The 24,817-nt window shown below is 27.7% G+C and overlaps 1 protein-coding gene across 1 annotated transcript; it reads right to left on the bottom strand.

Moving 5' to 3' along the window:
- Positions 1-9,427: 9,427 nt before the first annotated feature.
- Positions 9,428-24,699, bottom strand: LOC117176085 (ubiquitin-conjugating enzyme E2 J2-like). Its single transcript, XM_033366103.1, has 4 exons — positions 24,082-24,699; positions 16,808-17,042; positions 13,433-13,561; positions 9,428-11,642 (listed from the first exon to the last, which is right to left on the bottom strand). The coding sequence occupies exons 1-4, from the start codon at positions 24,204-24,206 to the stop codon at positions 11,430-11,432; spliced, it is 702 nt and encodes a 233-aa protein (XP_033221994.1). The 5' UTR covers positions 24,207-24,699; the 3' UTR covers positions 9,428-11,429.
- Between the last annotated feature and the right edge of the window lie 118 nt (positions 24,700-24,817).

Raw genomic sequence — 24,817 nt, 5'->3', positions numbered from 1 at the left:
GATGTAGCACACATTTGCTACTGGGAAAATATGCTTCCAGAGCTTTACGTGTAGTTCAATAAATTTCTGTTAATTCAGGTTAGGTGAGGTCAAGTTCTGTTGAGTAAAGTTATATTAAATAAGTTGATATCAGGCAAGGGTTTATCCTTCACAGTTGTCGACATGTTTTTGAAGTGAAAATTTGCATCATGGCATTATTTTGAAATTTATTTGCCTCAGTGCATGATTTTTCGTCATTTTTTGAGGTTATGGCTCAACCATGACGTGATGGGTGATTTTTGATACCGAATTTGAATTCAGCGCCCCAAAATCCATAGGAATACGTGTGTCTTCTTACCGGATCCGCACACTTTTTTTTGTGTGGCTGTGTAATAAATAAAGAGTGAATTCTTTTTTATTAACTGTTATATATTTAACTGAAAATTGATATTTTTTAAAATTAAAAATTCTAATATTTGGTTGAAAATTAAATTATTTTGTCGAAAATTCGACGAGTACTATGTTAAAAAGTCATCTTTTTAGGTTGACAGTTAATTCTTTTTATTTGAAAAGTCTGCTATTATTCAAAATGTCAGAATTCATTTTTTTCGTTAATAATTCCGTTTTGGATCATGGGTTGGACGGGTATTTATTATCTTGAAAATTCAACAATTTTTTTATAAATTCATCTTCTTTCTTCAAAAATTCAACTGTTTTGTTGAATATATACAGCAATATGATATCTATTGTGCTTGTTCGTTTTTACGAGACGCATCGATCGACCTATTGTTTAACCGTTTATGGCTCATCAGTACAGATTTATGAAGTTTCAAAAAAATGTTTTATTTTTTTTATATGAGAAAAACTGTGTCCATATCAGGAATACTACAATAGCGTATCTGATATGTATGTTCGCGTCTTCAAGACTCGTCGAATGAACTATCGAGGAATTTTCTATGACCTCTCATCATCTGGCAATACCGATATATAAATTTAAAAAATATATTTTTTATCTTGTTGATATGAGGAAAACTTACTAAATATTGAAATATAATATTAAATTGGGAAAATAAGAGTTTTATTTGATGTCATTGTTCACATCTTCAAGATGCATGGATTGGCCTATTTATGAGGTTTCGATGACCATTCTTGATCAATCAATATAGCAAATAATATTATAAAAACAACACTTTTTTATTTGCACGGATAGAAATTTTTGGAGATTAATTCATGGCACTGCTCCTTGATTTTATCACGCTGGCGTGAGAACAAATATCTCGGAACCCTTGCTTTTAAAGCACGGGTCTCTCTAATTTTCTAAAAATAAGATTTTCGGTAAGCCAGAAACATAAGCTTGAAAAATATTTAAAGTATTCTTGTTCTTCTGTTCGAGAAAAACGTGCTCATAATTTGTTTTATAACTATGAGGAAGTAAAGTACTCATAAAATGAGCACAAATCAATATACCCATAGTGAATACATCCATAGTACTTTGCTGTCGTATCTTTTGTTTAGGTTCAGGAGGTTTAGGTTTAGGCTAATGCTAATCGATTCCAAGTTGTTGAAATTCAAATATACAAAGAGTAGAGAATTTCAACTTTATATTAGAACGAAAAGGGAAGGAAGAGCGCACCGGGGGTAGAATCACAGGATGCATTCTTCCTCGTGAACGAACTTGCACAACGGAGCATTCAGAACTAATTCTAACAGTTTATCTCTACCTCCTGCCTCGGTAAATCGCGTCTCGTGTATTACGTCCCAAGAATAGTCAACTTTTTACCCGCTTCGTAGTACTCAATAAAACTCCGATAAAATTGTCTTCTATTTCAATCTAAATTAATAATAACTATTTATTATTTTTATTTGCTAATATTAAACGCATAAACATTTTATAATTGCATATTAACAAATTTTTGAATAACAAAAGGTCTAAAACATTTTTGAAACGTGTTAAATAATTTAATCAATTATTTTTTGAAAGGCATGCATAGAATTTTCACTTTTCGAGACATCTACAGATAGCGTGCGCAAAGTGAAGAGTTCCGAAACGATTGTAAATAGCAGTTATAAAAAGATTGTTTGTAGCTGCTGCGCTTGTGCTCTTTTAACATGATAAGTTACAATAAAATAATAATAAATGGCCGTTAATTACCGACAAATTAACAAAAATTTCCGCTAATGTATACATTTTCCATAAATTTCCGGACTTTTTTGGATTCCTGCCGAAAAGATTTGGACACCATAATGTTCCAGTTTTCAGTAATTTATAAATCCCATCATACATCTGCGTTGCAAAAATCTGCAACATGCGAGTATATGTATTTGTTAAATCAAAGTTGGCCAGGTGATTTGGAAAAAAATATTCATAATGAAATATATAATGAAACTTTTTTATAAGTTGCCCTAAACTTGAAGAAACTTCTTAATGCATTATTTAAAAAGCAACCAACCTCGGGCATTATACTACTTTCCGGGATTAAATTATACTACAAATCTTCCACATTCATCAATTTTTTATTAAAATCATTTTAATTACAACATTTAATCGTCCTAAGTTTTATAATGTCAAATATGGCTTCTTTAAATAAAAAATTTTAATTATATAATTTATTATGAAAATTTGTTCCCAAATTATTTGGCCGCAACTTCAATTTTATAAATTCATACTGCAGTTGTACATACAGGGTGGACACGCTGGGGCTTACATGCAAGGCGAGTTGAATGCTACCCGAATTGCATAACAGCAGGGCAGAAGCCATTATACAGGGGTATTTTCATATTTCGCGCCTTTAAATTTTCATTCGGATTGGCCATTCCGTCAAGTCCGTGCATCTTCGGATCAAGTTTCTGATAGTTTCCATGGTTGCGTTCGAAACTTTAAACGGATACAAGTGTAAAAACAATATAAGGTTATGTTATATAGTAATTACAAATGATAAAAGTGTTTAATTAATAATGAAGTGAGACATATGAACTGAGAAGTAAACGTAATTTTTTTTCTTTACTAATACCATTATAGAATAGCTGCTCAGTGACAAATACTATAAAATAGTAATAACATTCTGCGCTTCCAGTGGGCGAAGAGTGAATGGTGTTTAACGCTTATTTTTACTGCATAAAAAAAAGGTATGTTATTAATGGACAGGATATGTTTTTAATAAAGTGAATGAAATATTACATGCGTAAACTTTAAATTGAAATTGCCTATATTTACTGACAGCGACTAGGGCAAAAAGGTGAATCTGAACATAACCGCTTGAAGTTTCGAACGCAACCATGGAAACTCTTATAAACTTGATCCGAAGATGCACGGACTTGGCCGAATGGCCGATCCGAATGCAACTTTAAAGGCGCGAAATATGAAAATACCCCTGTATAATGGCTTCTCCCCTGCTATTGTGCAATTCGGGTCGCATTCAACTGGCCATGTATGTAAGCCCCAGCGTGTCCACCCTGTATGAGGCAGATTTTTTGTATTGCAGATCTTTATGGTGGGATTTCTTTTTTTTGTGATTGAACAAAATAATAAGATAGGTACAATTGATTAAATAAATTTAAATTGAATCACTCATTTATTAAATATCAAAATTTTAATTAATTGTTTGAATGATTTCTGTCAATCAAAAATGTATGATTGTTAAATGATTATAAAAAAAAAATTTTTACCGGTACTCACCTTTGCAGCTTAATCCATTTTGGTCAATTTTGGTGAAAGTATGTAGTATCATATTCTCGATACATATTGTGAGAATTTTCGATATCTTGAATAATTTTATATCGTTTATGTGATTATTATAATTTTTTTAAATTGTTGACATTAAGTACGTACGCATTTTTAAACTATTCAAAATATCAGAAATTGTTCTAAAACTTATCCAGAATCTATTGGTACAGGTGAAAAATTATATTTTTCAACATAAAACATGATTAACTAAAATTTTTAATTAATAGGGATATCAGATTGTTCTAAAATCGATATCAAGAACATTATGTTGGTATAGATTTCTAGGTTACATACAAGGCAAAAAGTTTGGCTAAAACATGCATTATTGGTCAATGAATTCCTGATAAATATTGCAAGAACTTTTGTCATCTTAAATTGATGAAAAGAAAATCATTTATGTTATCTCTGAATTTTCATTTTTCACAATAAATACTTAAAATTTTTAAAACTTTTTAAGAAATGGAAATTTTTTTTTAATGTGTCGAGAATCTGTTACTACCGTTACTACCGAGTTCTCGTCAAAATTTATTATACTCGCGATTCATCGATTCTACAGGATATAGAAGCGCGCACTGGTCAAACATTGCTTGGTTTGATGTATTTCAGTTTTGTTTTAATTTTAAAGCTTCTAAGATTTCAATATAAAACTACGCCTAAACTTGTTTTTAATGGTTGGTCAGTCAGCTGCCAAGTTTCACTGAAATCGATTGATAATTGCACCGATAATCCACAAAACGTTCAAAATACATGTATTCTTGTACTCTTGGTAGCACTTATTGTACCTGGTAACGATTTGCAATAGCGAGTCTTAATTTTCTGTGAATTGTCCAAATTTTCAAACCTTTGGTAGTTTTTGGTAATTTTACGATAAAAGGTATAAATGGGTTTTTTGCGTGAAAATTTAATTAAAAAATCAAATTCATATTTTGTTAAACGGACTTGTTCAAAATCTCATTTTTAATATAGAAATAAAAAGATTTGTCATTCAAAGTCAGATAAATGACTCTGTACTGGTCTCCCATCTTTTTTTTTTTTATTGTACCTCATGCCTTTTTTAAACCTTTTTCTGGCCATATTACTATTCATAAAATTTGTTAAATACAGTAAAATAATAAAATAGTTGTTTTTTGAAATAAAAGGCCCTCAAATAAAACTATTTTCCACTTCTTTCATCAAGAAACTACCAATCAATGTCCGACATAAAATCTTAAACCTTTATTTTCTACAAAAAGCCTCTTTTATAGGGTTTCTTTTCACTTTACTTTCTGCCTTGCGATCAGAAACGATATTTATTACAATTATTGTCGTTTATTTATAAAGAAACATACCTTTCTTCTTTTTATAGAATCCGGGAAATGGCAATTAATTTATTTTTTCACCGGAAATTTTACAAATTCGTAGACAAAAAGTCTGTCTAACTTTGATTTCAACCATTTGTTGAATAATGCGTTAAATTGTCAACTTTTTCAACTGTATCATTAAGTTTAGAATGCTAAATTCGAAAATCTTTTACTTTAAAAATGTATGATATCATATTATAAATTTTAAGGGTACATTTTAATTTGAAGAATTTTCACAATTTCAGAAATGTAGAATTTCCAGATTTAAATGTTTTAAATTAAACTGTTTCAATTGGAAAGTCTTATTAGTTGAACAAATGTCTATTAAATATTTATTAAATGCCAATTATTGTTTCTGTATCAATTATTATATTTTTAAACTATTCGATTTGAAATTTTTTAATTGAGAATAAGAACAGTAACTTAATATTTATAAATATCTGACTGTTCATTTAAAATCAATAATTATAAATTAAGTATTCAAAACGAAACAAAAAAACTAAACTTTGAACTTAAAAATTTGAAATTGATCTATTTAAAAAAATGTCATTTGTAAGTAAAATTGTTGAATGTTGATGTATAAATAAAAATTGAACGTCTATTATTATTAGAAAAAATTGGAGTAAATTAAAGATATTCATGGGTTTTAAAAAAATTTTTAATTACTTTAAAATTTGAAATTATTTCAAATAATTTAAACAAAGTGACTACGTGTACCGACAAAATCCGGCTATTTGTACCGACATTTCGGTGTAATTAAACAACAACCTAATTTAAAACAAAATATAGATTTGTGCAGAATTCGAACAAAAAATTTAGAAGTTTTTTTAAGAATTATGAAATGCTTCCAAAAGAATAAAAAACATTTCCTTAAGATTCCTAGTAAAATTGAAAATAATTTGTAGCATTGAAAAATTAATTTTAAGAGAATATTCAGAAAGATTTAAAACATTACGAAAAATGAATGTCGAAGATTTTAAGGAAAACTTTTTAATATGGCACAATTTTCGAATTCATACTTTCTTTGACCCGTAGCCAGGTGCCATCCAAGCATTCAGAACCACGGGTCGAAGAAAGGCACCAGTGGTTGGCAGTAAAACAACCCCCCCCCCCCTCCTACTTTCTGTCACTTGTTTTCCAACAAAAAAAAGTCTAAAAATGTCGCGATTTTCACCAAAAATAAGACTATCACATTCTTCCGGGCGATTGAAAATAATTACAGAGCCTATCCATTACAGTTTGCAGTTTGAATCGCTTTAATATCTGTATTAGAACTGAAGATAATATAGTTGCACATTTTTGTACTTTTAAGCAACAATTTCTATTATTTTTCAAATTTCTCAACTGCAACTGATTCACAACAGTTTTCCTCATACTCATGAATTTTTTTCAAATTTTTCCCATCGCCCCTTGTATAAGAAATAATGCTCTAAACTTGACTGTTCTTAAATGTACCCGAAAATACTTACTTTTTTTTTTACATTTTTCAGTCTGCTAAGCACAAATTTTTTTTACATAAACGTCTTCAAGCTCATTTACGTAGAATACTTTCAGCTTTCATATGAATGTTTTTTTGTTGCGCTAGCATTTTTTTTTTGACTAAGCTGTTAAGCTTCAAAGGCAGATGCCTACGATTCTCTCGCCGATAGTAGTTCTGTACTACAACCCTTCAAATTTCGTCTTGCTCTTCCAAAAAAAATTGTTTTTGGAATTGTACCCAGTGTCCCCAGCCATCTCGATTAAAGAGTCGAAGATAATCTCATATTTAAGATTTTACAGTTAATGTTTTGTTAAGAAATGATAGTTCCTTTTATATTTGCGAATACAAACTTCCTATTGAGATATTTAAAATAGTAAAGGTTACCTAAATGGATATAATTAATTATCAATAACAGTTGACATAATACAGTTATAATTTGGGGATACTTCAAATGTTTTTTAAATAAATGGAAAACCCGCTTTTCGAGAAAAACTGATTTGAAGTTAAAGAAGAATTGAATTCATGGAATCCAATTATTAATCCACTTCCACTATTTTTTGTCCTAAGTTATTTTCCATTGAAAAACTCTACTTTTATTTTTCTTTGCCTTTTTAGATCAAAAATTCATTTTTTCATAGAAAAGTCATATTTTTTGGATGAACAATAATTTTTGATTAAATTGGAAAAAGTCTGCTAATATATTTTATTTGGTTGAAAATCCGTCTTTTATGATTGAAAGTTATTTTTTTCAAAATTCAAAAAAGTCTATTATATTATTGGACCAAAATTAACCTCAGTTGAACATTAGCCATACATTAGCCGTACCTCGAGCCGTACTAAGCTACAGAATATTGTCAGTACTTAATATGTAATTTAAAAAAATATATAATAAACAAATAGACCATTTTTATGGGGAATTATCTAACATATATTTTGATGATTTATAACTCCTTAAATCCCAATAAACTTCTTTTTCGCTACTGTTTAGATTGGGGTTTTCATGGCATTTCCAATTTATTTTCAAGGCTTTAAAAAATTAAACTATTTTAAAATTAAGCATTCAAAACTTTTATTTTAACTTATTGAAATTATGAAAGTTTTGAAGATGGTGCAAATTATTATCAGCTGACTATTATATCATGCAGTATCAAGTCTTTAAAAATTAAAAAATTGTGAACCTTCAAAGGTCAATTACTTTCAAAATGAACGAATTTAAACTTGCAGCGTTAAAAATTAAACAAATAATTATTTTTGAATTAATTGAAAATTAAAAGTGCTCAAGTTTATTTTTTTTATTTAATTTTTATACAAATTAATTAAATTAAGTAAGTATTCTGAAATGAATTTATTGAAGCTAAATCGTTAAAAATGAATCATTTTCAAATACCGTGATAAAAATTTAACAAGAATTTTTTTTAACAATATGTTTTATAATCGTAATATAAAAACGCTTTCATTTTTAAACAAAGATTGGAATTCTTTAATATTTAACGCTTCGAGTTTGAATTTATTAATTTTGAAAATTTCCAATTAGAAAGCATATGATTTTCAAAGTTTTTTGAATAATTAATATTGAAAGGTTTAAAATATTTAAAATAGTTTAATTTTTAAAGGTGAAGATGAAAGTGATTTTTTTAAACAGAAAATACATTTTTTAGTAAGAAAATCTGATCCAATCACTTTGATTACCAATTTATACAACATTTTATCATATTTATTATTAATATATTTATCATATTTGAAATTTATATAATTTAAATTAAAATTTTTCAATGCGCAATTCTTGAAACCTTTTAATTTGTCAAACCTTGAAATTAAAGTTTTTTTCATAGTGAAAGCCTTAATAGCCCGTTGTAAATTTAATAATTTTATATTTAAATATTCTAAATTATTTGGTTTAAGTTTAAAGCTTACCAGATTTCTAGGTGTTTATAAATTATTTGAAGTTATAAAATATCAAAATGAAGCACTTGAGTTACACAACTTTTAGTTTAAAGGAGTTTTAATTCAACAATTTTGTATTAAATGCTTCCAAAATAAATTTAAAACAATGAAAAATCAATTAAATAATTGGTCAAATTCCAGTCTTGAAAATGAGAAGATTTTGGAACCAGGCATTGCAGATTCAATTTTTTTTATATTGAGTTGGTGTTAAATTGAATTTTGAGATTGATACCTCAGTAATTGAAGTAGAAATGTTTTCATTTTTAGTGTTTCCCATTTAGATTACTTTTTGTTTTGAACGTTCTTCAGCATAAATTAATTTGAACGGTTTATAATTAAACATTTTTTTCAATTTGAACGGTGAAAATGACGGTGAAATTATTTTTTTTATCTTAAAAAATTTGTCTAATTAATTAAAATGTTAAAATATATTTTTTTATGAAATAAGCATTAAAATTCTAGAATTTCAGAAGCTTTAACTTTTAAAAGTACACTTTTAATTTTAAATTGTCATATTTTAATCACTTGGAAATGAAAATGATTCAAATTTAAAATATTCCACTTTTAACATTTTGAATGATAAATAATACATGTTCAACTCTTTTCTAATGAAACTGTTCAAATTCTAACAATTTTGTATGGAATTTTTCAAATTTGAGATCAACTGATTAAAAAGTGTCAAATTAAAACACTTTTAATTTCAAATCATTTAACAGTAAACGCCTATAATTAGAAGTGATAAAAGTTCAATTCCTCTTTATTCCATTCAAAATATTGTCATTTTTACTTGTAAAATTTTTTTAAATTTATCATTAAAAATGATTAATTAATAATTGTTTGAAACTTTATATTTAACAAATTCAATAATGGATTTTTAATATGTTTTTATTTTTAATGTTAGGAAATGTAAACTCTTCCCTCGCATCCATTTCTTGCTAGTCTACAATAAAAAATAAGAGATCAGAATAAATTATTAATATATTATAAGCAAATAAATGAATTTTGTAGGTTTACCGCAGTAGCGTAAACCTGCTATTTACATCGCACAGTAAATTAAAACGCATTTATGTATAATATATATATTTTATACATACGAATTTTTCATATTTCATAAAATGTCTGAAGTGTAATTTTCCAAATATTTATGTCCAAAAATTTATTTAAAATACTTCACCGAATTTCAAAATTTAAAAAAAACCGAAATTTATAATATTAAACAAAAGGTAATTTGGAAAACTACTCTTCACTCGTAGGCGTTGAGATTTCATACACTTTTAGAAAACAAAGCTTAAAATTAAAAACTCTCATATTTGATAACATACGATTTTTTGTTTCTTAATCTATAATTTTGTCTCCTCTATTTTTTTCTGATGCAGAATTATCTTGAAACTATTGATTTTTAAAGGAAAAATTTAACTGAAAGGAAGCTTCGGCTTAATAGAATTTTGTACGTTTTTTCTACTTCGTAATTCCATTACACTGAATTTTGGCCTGATATGCTTTTTTTTCAATTCTGAATCAATTTTTGCACCAGAAAAAGTGAGATGTATTTCATGAAAAAAAAATAGTCAACTAGTTAACATGGGAAATTTTTTTTCTTCTTTTCCGAATTTTACGCTAATGACTAACTTTATCAATAAAGTCAATTAAGAAGCTCAAACGATTTTCAATCAGACTAATTGGCTTAAGTGAGGAATTTAAGGCCCAGTGAATATCTCTCTCTAAAGAATACTTATTATCAGCTCACTACAATTACTCAGTCAAAAAGTACAGATATATAATATATAAATATTCTAGAACCATCCAAGCTTGAAAAATATTATCTCTCTTTAGAAATAAAATTGTCTTTCAAGAGTGATATTTACTCGAATTAAATCTCCTCAGATTGTATTTGCAAAAGCGAGTTCTTAATATAAGAGAACAATTTTTGAATGAAAGAGATAAACAAGTTTAGTACGTAGAAAAGTTGACAAATCGAATCTCTTATACTATAAATACATAATGAATTGAAAAAGAAATAAGAATGTAAACGCGAAACGGAAGGATATTCTTAAACTTTTTTTTCAGTACACAAATTGCATTTACGCGATGCACTTTACTAAAGTGATTTATTAAAGATTCATTCATTTAACCATTTGAAAGATATTTCATTGTTTATGTACACGTCCTTCCAACTATAATCACCAACTAAGTTATTTTTACAGTTTGGATAAATCCGATAAGATACCTATCTTTAATTAAATTCATTGGCACTTTGTAAACTGGAACTACCTCGGAAATAAGACAACTACTTATAAAATGTGCGTATAATTGAATGAAAAATTAAAGCGAGAATAATCAAAACTGGGAATCAAGAAAATAAGACAATGTAAGAAGAATAGGTATTAACAGAGCCCTGAAAATCTCGTAAAAAGGGAAGAAATGTACAAATTCTCATCTGCATTCAATATATTAAAAAGCCAAAAGAAATTCGAGAACCAAAAATCGGCGGAAGCTCGAGATCTCTTTGAATATACTGCCTTTATCATAGAATTATGAAATTAATAATTCTACATGTGATTATAATTACTTTCTAGCATTAAACTTTACAAAAAAAGGTAGAAAAGTGTTGCGTTCGAGCAACGTAAAATCAGATGGGAACATGGACCAGTTTGAAAGGACAGACTTATTGTGTATAAATCGAGAAGAGCCAAAATTGACGTATTTTAGAGCACGATAACAAAAATGAAAAAGGGCATACAAAAATTTACATCTCGTCGTGCTGGAATTTTCTATCACGATACGCAAAGGGCGAGACAAATTGCTCGCTGGACAGTCGAGAAAGCTGACGGAAGTCTGACGATTTACCTATTATTGTAATTTAGTCCTTGGAGGACGCATCTGGTCACTTTCGCCTTTCGCTTCAGAATAGATTAATAGAACTGACCAATCATTTATCATTTGACACTTCAATAGGAGTTTGCTATTCCATTGCGATGTTCCTTAAGACGTACTTCACTGCATAGGCAAAAGCTGCGAAGCCGATGACAACGACAAGGTTCGTGATGGCACTGTGCAGGGGACTTTGATCGATTTGAAACTGATCTCGAATCAAGGACGAAACTTCAGACGTTGTCGAGTGATGCCTGGCTTGCTTTTCCAGTTCTTTCCGGCGTTCAAGCTCCACTTTGATGGCCTGGAAGACAAACATTTTTGGAAAATCTTAAAAATCTGGTTCAGAATTAACGTTTTTTCCCGGTTTGACCTGTTTATGAGCCTATAACATCCCCTGAAAAGTGAGTGTTGGATAGCCCTTTACCGAACTGTGTCAGCGGCTGTAATATTATTAGTTCCGAACGCCGCCACATCAAATTACTAGTTCCAAAAAAGGCCACTGAATAACGCACAATTTATTCTCTAATTTCAGAGAGATCTTACATACTATAATCAGGATCGGAATGTTTGTATCACGAGGATTTAGGTTTAAGATAAGTTTTGAAGAAAATATCGGGAAATGAAAACTCAAAACATTATGCAATCTTTTAGAATACCTTGTAATCCCTCCTTACGAAAAAATATCATAGGGAAGTTCAGTATAGGTCTATAATGCTTTTCTAATAATGAATTATTTATAATTTGTTCGCGAGTCTAGAAAAATCATAACACAATTATTATAGAAATGAAGAATGCCAAAATATTGAAAGAGTTGATGCAAAGTATAGAGAAAGTGCAAACAAATAATTTATGTATTTAAAGTAAGATTTCAGCCAATTTTTAAGGAATAACAAGGAATTCCAGAGAGATTCCATGTATTTTCAGCGATTTTGTTATATTTCATACAAAGTTTACGGGATTTTAAAGATTTCAAAATCAGGATTTCAAGGGGTTTTAAAGATTCTAGGTTACTTATAGTTTTAAGAGATAAAAAATTTCAAGTGATGTCAATGAATTTGGTATGATGTTCGGACTAAAAGGAATTTCACAGATTTTGGAAGATTTGAGAAATTTCAATGGATTTTAACAGATTTTTAACAGATTTCAATTAAATTTTAAGTGATTTTAAAGATATCAAGAAAATTCACAGATTTCCTCTGTGTGAAGTTTATTTGTGCAGGATATCTATTTTTCTGTACTGTTTTAAATAATTTCAAATTATTAGGTTAATAATTAAACACTTTTATTCAATTTAACTCTTAGTTGCACGCTGGTAATGTGGGAATTTTTGGACAAAAATAAAAAAGAGGACAGAAAAATGAGAAGGAGTTTTTAATAAGAGTTTGCATCGATTTTATTATTGGACGTTAAATAGGATTTTCAATTTGGATTTCAATTTAATTTAAATTTCTTAAATTTGGGAATTTAATTTTGATTCTGAAAGATTTTTTTAAATCGCTGTTTCAAGTCAGAATTTGTCACAATTTGAAACTTCCCTCTTTCAAATTTTAGAAAAAAGAGTTACTATATTTCTGAATTATAATCAAAAATATTGTAAATAAATATAATTCTGACTTGAAACAGGACGTTTTGGAAAAAAATATAATCATAACTTGAAACAGAACATTTTCGTAGAAAATTATAATTTGGACGTTAGGACAGGTCAATTTCGTAAATAATTATTTTACTTGAAAGGGCGACATTTTAACATGGAACGGAAATTTTTGAAAATAATTTTCATTTTGACATAGAAGAAGGGAATTTAAAAGAATCCCTCTTCAAATTCAAAATTAGAATTTTCTTTACAATTTTCTCGGTTACAAAAATTCTATGTCGTTTTCAGAATTTCCTGACCCAAATAAGAAATCTTTGAATTCTTTTAAAATATTTAGAAATATCTTTAATTGACCGGAAGAAAAACGCAAATTTAAAAGTATCCACTGTTTGTATGTTTGAAAATTTCACCATTTTTTCAGTTTCTAGAAAATTCTGGTTATTTCGGTCCAATGATTAGACAGAAGAAACAAATGTCAATTGTTCTGATTTACTTACTGCGACTGTTTCCGGGAATAGTTCGCAGAATATCTTATCTCTCAAGTTATATTCTAAACTCTGCGCAGCCAAGTGTCTCTTTTCATAGTCTGTTGTAGTTATACTTCCCAACGTTGGACTGTTCTCAATCTGTAAAATGAAAAAGATTACAATCAGGATTTGACTTTTAAAATAAATACATAAATAAATACTCTAATTTGGAACAGGAGATTTGGGAAGAGATATGTGTCATTGTGAATTTGAAAAAGGAATTTTCTAAAAGAATTATTATAGTTCTGAGTTTGAAGAGGGCATTTTTGAAAAGATTAATTTTTATTTGGTTCAGGGAATTTTATAAAAAAATTGTAATTTTGAGTTATATCTGTATTTAAAAAACAAGTATAATGAAGTATATTTCTAACTAGGAGCAGGAAAGTTTCAAGCAAAATGATCATTTTTAGTTAGAACAGGAAATTTGTTGAAGAATATTAATTTAGGTATTTCCTGTCTTGTAACGAAGATGACTTCATGTGAAAGGATAGATTTTTTTAGTTTTTAAACATTACGCACTTAGCAAACATTTTTCAAGGTCATTGAAATACAAAAATTTAAACTGTAAAAGCGAAAAAATGTAATTTGAAGTAATCAACACTGAACTGCAAATTAATTTGAATATAAACTTCTTAAATTAAAGCTTAAATTTTTTTAAGTTAAATAGTTCAATGATTTGTGGTTAAAAAATATAAATTCACACTATCGTTTTCAATGCTCACTGAAGAATCAATAGACAAATTTTTAAACGTTCAGAATTATATAATTTTTAGTTAGAAGCATTAAAAATTGAACGATTAAAATTTTATTAAATTGGAACTTCAATTGTTTTAATTTGAAGTCGTTTCAAATTCATAATTTTTCAGTTGCTATTTATACATAAAAACTTTTACTTACAAGTTAAATTTTTTTAAATGGAATAATTAAAGTCGTAATGTTCCAAGTTTAAATTTAGCACTCTGCGATATCAACTTTCAATTTCAAACAATTACATTTAAAATTGCTTAGTTTTGAATATTTGATTTATAATTGCTAATTTTAAATGAACAATCAAATATTTCGAAATATTTTTTAAACAAATGTTCTTTTTGAAATTAAGAAATTTTTAATTGCACAAGTGAAAATGGAATTTTGATACTGAAACAATATTTGAGTTGTATTTTAAATTGAATAAAAACGTTTAATTATGAATCTACTATAATTTGAAATTGTTTCAAGATTAAAAATATTTCAAATGCAGATGTTATTTGTAAATATTTATCAACTTCAAACTGATATAACAGTCATATAACTCAATTAATTCTGTCGACTGACTTGAAACTTATGTTTTTCATAAGACATAAAATTATGAAATGGCCAGATAAAATAATTTTTTAATATGTTCAAATATAATTATTAAACCTTCACATTAAATGCGATCTTTTTTAATTGAAACGTACAAAATTAAAAATAAATCATCTTCATTTATTTGCAGCATAAATATGCTTTGCAGAGATACTTTTATTTGTTTTATTCCTGTTTTGTTTTCAATTGGTTCATTTTATTACTTTAAGTTTAAGAATACACAAGTGTAAAAGGAAATAATGTTCAATTCATAATATATCAAATTCGTTGGGAATAATTTTAAATCTTCGAAATTGTACAAAAGAATGAAATTAATAATTGGAAAATGTTTTTAAAATAAATCTATCGCAATTACATTTTTTCTATTTTCAAGCATGAGTGGAGTTTTTAACCTTGTTAAAAACTTTATAACCTTGTTATAAAAAATGTCAGAATGATTTCAAATATTATAACATTTTTATGACCCCTTATTTTAAATCCTTCAATACTGTAAATTGAACATTTTTTAAATTATATTGATCAGCTTTCAGCTCGAAACTTTCAGCATTAAAATTATTCCCAGCTGAAATCGTTTTAAATTAAATAATCTTCAACTAAAAATATTTATCGATACATTGAAAAAGTTTTGGTTTCATTTTTAAATCTTCCAAAAATTGCATCACTTGCAAATAATTAAATTTTATAGTTGAAAAATAATTAAAACCAATTATTAGTTAAATAATTCACTTCTACTTTGGCATAAACTATATTATTAATTAATATTAATATTATTCTATTATTATTTGATATTAAATAATATAAAACAATATTAAATTTCTAAAAACTAACCAATTTTACAACTTAAAAATGGGCCATTTTCAAATTGAAAGCGTTTAAAATTGGGAAAATTTTAATTGCTTAAACATGGTACAATATCAAATTGAAAAGGTTTTAAAATGAAAAAATCATAGCTTTCACGGATATCCTAGAATATTCGGATTCTTCTGAATTTCTTGATTGTTCTAAATTTCTGAAATTGCAGGGATTCCCTAAATACCTTCAATTCCTTCAATTTTATTTAATTCCTCTGAATTCTATGTATTTTTTGAAATGTTTCGAATTATTAGAGTTCTCAATATTCTAAAAATTCCATGAACTCAAGGAATTCAGATAATTCTGAGAATTTAGATGAATCTAGACGTATCTGAAAATTTGGAGGATTAAGAAGATTTCAAGGAAGTTAAAAGAATTCAAAAGGATTCAAAAGAGGATGAAAGCGTTTCAAAAAATTCAAAAGAATGAAAAATCGTCAGAAACCGAATATTTTTGCAGTAGATTTCTTATTTTCCAAGACACTTCTACATTAATCTGTAAAAAAATATACAACATTTTCTTGAAAAATGAAACTAAGCCTCATAAATAATTTTTTAAGTTATTAAAGTATAAAATTTTTAAATTGGAATCATAATAATCTTGTTTTATATTTGTAAATTAGTAATTGACAACTTAATGTTTACCGCGCGCTGTAGCATGTGTATAATATTGCCAGTATGTTACAAAGTTTAAATTAGATGTTTACATATGTTTATCTACTAGAGTTTTCAAATTTAAGCAGTTCAACTTTTAACGTTAAAATCTGTAAATTGTTTTACAATTTCGAGAACACATTTTCGAGAAGAATTATAATTCTATCTTGTAAAAGTGAATTTTATAAAAGAATTAATTATAATTTTGACTTGGAACGGACAATTAAAAAACAAAATTATTCTGATTTGGAACAATCTGAATAATTAAATTGATATATAAGCATTTAAACAAATTAACAATTAGCGTTGAATTTATTTATAATTATTTTCAACAGTGCAATTTTTGAAGCTACAAAGTGAATCTTTCATATAATTCGCTTCTAAATTAAACTATGACTTTAAAATTGCTATAATTCTACTACAGAGTTTATTTACAGAATAAAATTTCCTAAGTTTCCTGATTAATGGATTTTCACATTTTCTTTTTTAAACTCACCATAAAGCTGAGTAATCCTGTGAGTATGGTAGATACACTCCATGCAGGATTCCACGTGTCTGGATGAAAGTCTGATATCGAGAGACAAAGTTTAGTGTTAACTTTGAATCTACCATTCGGCGTAGTCATGTAGATACTGGGTGGTTGAAATGGGAATTCTCCCGGAAAAACTAATTTTCCATGATAAAAACCACCATCATACGGCGTGTTTTCCGGCCCTCTCACAACGTAATGCCTAATAAATAATATTTAACAAATTAGAGAGTTATGCCCTATAATCTGCTATTAAATTATAAAAATTATTTATTAAAAGTGAGTTAATTAGTTCTGGATTTTTTTTTTTTAAAGTGATTCATAAAAGATTTCAAGGAAACATTGACTTTTTGAAAGTTTTTCAAATGTAAGGCCTTTGAAACTTGAAGCACACATTATAAAACAAAAGTAAAACTTTAAAAGCATGTAAATTTGAGAGCCTTCCAAATACAAACCATCTATAGGTTAAAAACATGTACATTATTAATTGGATGTATTATAATATTTAAACACTTAATAGACAAAGCATTTGAAGTTCCTGAAAGGGGAAACTAAAAGATGTTAAAACTTCTAAATTAAAATCAAAAACGTGTAAAAATAGTTCAGAAATGCAGGATACCTAGCGATACAAGAAATTAGAGAATTTTCCGGGGAATCTGTGGTCCAAAATTTAATAAGAAATTTTTAGTTTCAGCGTACAAATATTATTATTAAATTTTACGATTCAATAAATTTGACTACTATTGCTAGCTTAAAAGTAACAATCAGAAAGACTTCTTGTAATCTGTTTTTCTTCTTTTTTTATTTGCAAAAATAGAGGTAAAATCGACGAAAACAGCGGATTTCCTTGCATATTTTTGCAAAAAAAAAAATACATTTTCACCCCCGGTGGACAGATCCAGCATATCCTTATGTTTTCAGGGTCACCGATTCTGAATCCGAGGTTCAAATAACCCAGTTGACTCATATTTTATCGAAAAACGCAAAATTAGGCATAAGATCGACGAAAACCTTTAAACCTTTACCTTCCTCGACTGGGATTGTCGTTCACTGTAGATTCCCTTTGCGTCTCACGTTTCGGGGTTTTTAATTTGCGTTCGTCTCCTTGCATGGCAATAGTAGGATTTTTTGTAAATAAGTTTTATTTACTTTTAGCGTTACCCAGGAACAACGAAGTGGACGTAGTAAATTCTGCTCCCTTTGGGGTGCATTATTACCGTGAGTCCCCTTGCCTCTCACGCTTATAGGGTTCTTTTATTTTTTATTTTTCTTTATATCGCTTGTATTGAACCCTTTTGTCCTTAAAAGACATACGTAGTGGGTTTCGCTTTCGTTTGGTACCTTGATTAACTTGATCTCGTTTTAAACTCCAACAGTAGTCAGCCATCATGTTGATATCCCAACATCCCTGATATCGCCTCTCCATCTCTTTTATATCCTGGTGAAAACGTTCGCCTTGCTCTTCACTAAAGTCTCCCAGGTTGTCTGGAAACTTATTTATATGCGAATGAAGAAAATGTAGCTTCAAATGCATAAGGCAGCCTATTTCATCAAAATTTGTTACCATTTCCGAAACCACATTTTGATAGTCTGGACTTTTCTTATTACCTAACAAATTTTTTACAACATTTTTAAAACTAAGCCAGGCATCTTTTTCAGTGACAGACATTTTTGTAATGGATTCTGGATCCTGCAACATTTTTCTAATCTGCGGTCAATCGAAGATCCCCTCTTTTAATTTTGCTTCGAAAAATTGTGGAAATTGATCTTCCAAATACGCATAATAATCGCCATCCTTGTCAAGCGCTTTGACAAACTGTTTCATAAGACCCAGCTTTATATGAAGGCGTGGAATCAAAACTTCTTTTGGGTCAACTAGAGGATCTTCAATTATATCTTTTTGTCCTTGCTCAAACGATGTTCTTTTTGGCCATATTTTTTTTCAATGACGAACGCGATCTCGACTGTCTCATAAGCACAAGTAACAAGGTGTTTTTGTATACCCTGATTGCTGTCCTAAAACGTCTTATGTCTAATTTTGCGTTTTTCGATCAAATATGAGCCAACTGGGTTATTTGAACCCCAGATTCAGAATCAGTGATCACAAAAACATAAGAATATGCTGGATAAGTCCACCGGGGATGAAGATATATTTTTTTGCAAAAATATGCACGAAAAACCGCTGTTTTCATCGATTTTACCTCTATTTTTGCATTTTTCGATCAAACATGAGCCAACTGCGTTATTTTGACCCCGTATTAGGATACAGCGACCCCAAAAACATAAGGATATGCTGATTTAGACCACCGGACATGAACAATTTTTTTATTGCAAAAGTATACAAGAAAAATCGCTGTATTAGCCGATTTTACGTCTATTTTTGAAATTTTCGAAAAAGTATGAGCCAAATTGGTTATTTGGGCCTCAGATTCGAATTCAGCGACCCGAAAGACATATAAATATGTTGGTTAAGTTCATCGGGCGAGAAAATATATATATATTTTTTTTTTTGCAAAAATATACCTGAAAAATCGCTGTTTTTGTCGATTTTACGTCTATTTTTTCGTTTTTCAGAAAAATACGAGCCAACTTGGTTATTTGGATACCAGATTCGAATTCAGCGAACCCAGAAACATATAGATATGCTAGTAGAGTCTGTCAGACAGACCACTTTTTTTGTATGCCGGTGATATTAATCTTTTGAATTTTAAACTTTAAAAATTAAAGCTTAGCAATTTTTTATTCAAACGCTCAATAATTTACGCGTATAAAATGTACTTTCAACATTATTTAATTTAATCATTTTTAATTTAATTACGTTAAACTAAAAAAAACATTAAATTTAAAACTCTTATCAATTCAACAGTTAAAAAAAATCTGGTTAAAAATATAAATCCACGTTATCATTTTCAGTTCTCTAGAAGTATTAATTTAAGAATGAATCAATTAGTTTTTAGGGGTTAAAATTTATATAATTTTTAAGCAATTTTAATTTATAAAACAATCGTTAAAAATAAAACTGTTTTTAAATTAGAACTTAAATTACTTTTGTTTAAAGTCGGTTGACATGAATAATTGTTTAATTGTTATTTAGACATCAAAAATAACAATTTCCACTTGCAAATTGAAAATTTAACAAAACGAAACAATACTTTTAACCTTTAATGTTTAAATTTGAAAGTTTAAAATTAGTTAATTTTGTCATAATTGATTTATAATTGCTCATTTTAAATAAATAGTCAGATATTGCTAAGTATTGAAAAAATTTCCTTTTTTTTAATCAAACAAAAAATTCAAATTGCATGTATTAATAATTAGTTGATAAAATTAATTAATTTGAAACTGAAACAATATTTTAACATAAAACTAAAAATGTAAAAAAAGTTTAATCATGAATCTATTAATTTGAAATTATTTTACGATTGAAAATTGTTTATAAAGTTTCAATCGGACGATTACATTTGTTTTAAATTTACTGCCATTTTTCGATCTCCAAAATTCTTGACCAGTTTCCGTTCTAGCAGTTACCACATTGTAAACTTATTAGTTTGAAGGTAAAAAATTCCAAATTCATGAAGGCCGAGAAAACATTAATTGTTCCAATAAATTGTTTTTAGGTTTTTGTGATCATGAAAGTATTTATTTGTTCTACCTTTTTAATTACAAGTTTTTCCTTCTTTAAATTTTACTCTTTTTTCATTTTTGTAATTTTACACTATTTTAGTCAACACATATATGGTGGAAGTTTTTATAATTAATTTTTTTTTAATTTTGTTTTACTTATTTAATGTTTTCATGGTGGTAAAAATGTTTACAAGAAAGTAAAACATTTTTACAACTGTAATTTTTGGTTAAAACATGTAATTTTCTGTAATAAATTTTGTGATAAAATTGTACAAAATTGTACAAAATTGACCAAAAAAAAATACAAATAGATTTGTTGTAATAATCTACAAGGTATTAAAGAAAGCAACAAGATTACAAATTTTTTTTTATTTCGGCGTTGGATGTCATAAAAACACTTTTACCTTTTCGTAAATTCGTGTAGAAAATTACAAATTCTTACAACATATACAAGATTACACAAAAGTTAAAATATGGGAAATCTGCATTTAAAACTATGTTATAAATACTGGTAGTTTATTGTACAAATGTACAACTCTGGTTAAAAACTTTTGACAAAAAAGTAAAAAAAAACTAAAACCATTTTTATAGAAATCTACAAATAAATACAAGAAATTAAAACCAAAATTATAGGAAAATGCAACATTTTTCTATTATCCTAATGAATTTGGTACTTTTCTGTACTTTATTGTATATTGCTGTATTTTATTGGTGTTTTAATTTCCTATAAGAATTTACAACTATACAAGAATCTACAGGAATTTACAGGGTTCGGAGCCAAAAAATTGTTCTTTTTCGAAAAAAAGCTCTTATGTTTAAAATTTAAAGAAATGTTAGAATATTAAAAGACAATAATGAATACTTGTTATTAACCAACAAAAAACCTTTCGTTTATAGTTTTTTTTAAAAATGTATAGTAATTGATTTGACGCCATATATTCCATTTAAAATTACGCCTGCAATGTTCTCAATATTTGTCATCCGAGTTCGAATATTAATAACTTTTCAACTGCAAATAAAATTGGAACATTTGAGAAAGAATTGATCACGCTCATTGAAATTAAGAAATTCGAACTATTGAAGATACAAACTTTTTCATTTGATGTTGTAAAAACTGAAGTGCAAATTAAGAGAGTCAAAGTGGAATACTTTACAATTTAAACTGTTAAAACTGAAGCTTAAAATTATTTTAATATAAACGCTTAATAATTTATGAGTATAAAATGGAATCTTTTAACAATTTTCAATTGCAAATTTTGTAATGAAAAGCCGATAAGCTGCAAAATAATTTTTTTTTAACTTTTATACATTGAACATTAAAAGATTAAAAAATAATAATAAATCAACGCTTTCGTTTTCAATATTATAAATTAATGAATGAATAAAAAATGATACATTTTCAAAATTATATCGTTTTAATCTTTTCGAAGCCAGAAACATGAATTTATACATCAAAAATTAGTTTTGAAATCTTTTTCAATATCCTCTTAAAAATTTGTTTTAAAAAAATCATTAAAAAATTTCCCAGCAATATATTATAATTTTTTCTTTAATTATCTCGGAACTCGAATTTTTCCTACAATTTTCAGAAACTCTGGCAAGTTAAAAAAAGTTACCTTAAAATCGGCTAGATTTTTTTTTAAACCATCAAAATCTTTTTAAATTAATTTAAAAAAAGAATAATAATTTTTAGTTTTTCCAGGAAGTTTGATGAAATTTTTCTTCTATTTTGAAATCTTTTAAAATGCTTTTAAGTGTCAAAATTTTTTGTTCGAAATCTTCAAAATCTACATATCGTCATAAATGTTTTAAAATATTTTCAATTTTTTAAGGATTTTGAAAGCTTTTCAAAACTTCTAAGTATACCTTAAACTTCCTTGATTTTCCCAACATTTATAATTATTAAATTGCTATTTATTATTTAATTTTTTTAATGATTAAATCTTTTTATATATAACTTTTTTTAATTTTTCTCACCAATCTTAAGATTTTTTTTATCTTGTCCTTAAAAAGCTTTAAAATTTTAAATCGAGATCTTCAAAATTTTTGATAAGGAAGTGACTACGTGTACCGAAATTTCGGTACGAATAGCCAGATTTTCGTGTGCACACACCCATGTTTTTATCGAAATGTTTGTACACTTAGGCATTTCCTCATTTGAAAGATAATCACTCTTAATCCGAAACGGAACTAAAGTTAGATGTGCGTTTCTAAGAATTTATATAATTCATTCAAATTCATCGCTTTTATTATCAATGCAACAGTGATTAGCGTGTCATTTAATGTAAATATCTTGCGAAATAAACTTATAAATAACTTTAAAAAAGCTTTTTTTCATTAAAATACATTTCCCTGTCGGAAATAATTGACATAAAATGATTTGGAAAGTACATAACATTTCTGACTAAACATTAAGTTTGATGGATGTGGATATTTATGTAGAATTTAAATGTAAACAAATTTTGCATAACTGAAATTTCTGCTTAATCTGTGGTTTCTCATAATAGCAAGAGTTCTTGAGAAAAGTTAATATTTTTTGTAAACTGTAGTTTCTTGTAGAAACTTATATAATCAATGTCCTTAAAAAATGTACAGAAAAAAACAAGTGAAAAGGTTGATGCGGATTCTAAAAGTATTGCTTGTAAAATTTTTTTTTAAGCTTTCAATTTTTTAGAAAATTTGGTATTTTCTTTTGTAAAAGACTTGTAATTTTCTTCAATAATTTACATGAAATTAAAAGTGTTTTTATGAATTCAAACATCCCAATTGAAATAATGTAAAATCCTGTAGTTTTTTGTAATACTTTCTAAATTTTCGTAACAAATTAAGAAAATATATTGATAAAAAGTTATACACATTTTTCAATTGTAAAAATTTTAACTTTATTGTTAATTTTTCTACTTTACTACAGGAAAATGCAAATAAAAATTAGATATTTGTATTGAATATTATTTTTTTGTTAAATTTGTGTTACAAAACATATTTTGACTTTTTCATTTCAAGATATTCCATTTAAAACGTATCCGGTCATCTTGGTAAAATCATACTAGTCCTGATAAAAGAATATTAATCAACTTTTCTAATATCTTTGAGTTCTTTTTAGATAATAATGAGATGCGAAATAAAAACACATATACCACAAGAAAAATCTGAGAAAAACGTTAATTTCTATCCGGGAACTCCGAGAATTTGAAAACGAAATTTTTCTCGACACCCTGGAAATGTCCATATTTATATGAAATAAGAAAAAAATAAGCTTACTTTGCGAAATTAACACTAACTTTATACAAATCTAATTCAAAAAGACACTATGTAAACATCAGAAATTTAGTAAGCCTAACAAGTTAAATTTTTTTTCTAGGAAAATTTTGCTTGAAGTAAAACATAGTCTATGATCAAATCTAATCCAGAAATCACAAAAATACGTTTTCTAATTTAAATTTGCTTTCCTCAATAAAAATATAAAATGAAAAATTGCCAAGAGTCATCTTATTCCAATCGAGAAACTCAAACTATTGAATATAATTTACAATCTTTCAAAAACACGATGATTTTCAAAAAATGAAATAAATAAACACTCCGTCTTTAAAATGCAAGTAAACTAAAAAATGACTTACCATTCCAGAATATTAGATGGTACTGGCTCAGCAAGAACATAGGGAACTGGATCTTTCTTGAGTCGCATGTAATCCTGCTTTAATCTAGCAGTGGCACTATTAGGTTTTCTGTTCATTCTGGCCATGAATTGACACAGTTCTTAATTCCTTAACGTTGCTATCGAAGCAGATTTCCGTTCAATTACTTCAACACGAAAAATTGCTCTCCTTTGTTTTTACCAACCCGAAAGTCAAATTCCAAACTCCAAATACTCCTGTGGAATTTGAGGTTAGAATTTTCACAACGTTTTGGCTCTTATCATGCGTAAAATTCACGATTTTCGGTTGCCGAATATTCTCAGTTGAGACGACAAAAGGCCACTTTGTAAAAACTTCCCGTCAAACTCGAAACAGTGCTCGAAACTTGAGGCCTGCTATCTCGCTTCCGGGTAATTAGGAATTGATGATTTTTTACCTTCAAAGTGTCAAAACCACTACCTCGAACCTTTACAACTACAAAATGAGTCTTGTTTTGGATTGCACGCTGAAATAATTTTTTGACAGAACCGACAGAACATATGACGAATGACGAATTCCTGCTTTATGCGTGACCATGGACATAGAAAACACGGGACTAGACATGCCATCCTAACTTGGCGAGTGGGGTTGAATCCACGGGAGGGGGGAAAATTCCATGAGTCGGGAGAGCCACCATCTTACGATGTGCCATTTGATTATGCGCACGATCATTTTTGCC

The sequence above is a fragment of the Belonocnema kinseyi genome, chromosome 7 (assembly GCF_010883055.1).
Source record: "Belonocnema kinseyi isolate 2016_QV_RU_SX_M_011 chromosome 7, B_treatae_v1, whole genome shotgun sequence".
NCBI lineage: Eukaryota > Metazoa > Arthropoda > Insecta > Hymenoptera > Cynipidae > Belonocnema > Belonocnema kinseyi.
Note: the sequence above shows the minus strand (reverse complement) of the source record. Positions and strands in the feature narration are given on the sequence as shown.

Bases quoted from the DNA above. Each gene is read 5' to 3' on its own strand.
- LOC117176085 (XM_033366103.1), bottom strand. From the start codon at position 24,206: ATGGCCAGAATGAACAGAAAACCTAATAGTGCCACTGCTAGATTAAAG. The intron at 17,043-24,081 runs GTAAGTCATTTT...ATTATTTATTAG, and splicing joins CCATCTAATATTCTGGAATG to GCATTACGTTGTGAGAGGGC. The intron at 11,643-13,432 runs GTAAGTAAATCA...TTTGTCTTCCAG, and splicing joins TATTCCCGGAAACAGTCGCA to GCCATCAAAGTGGAGCTTGA.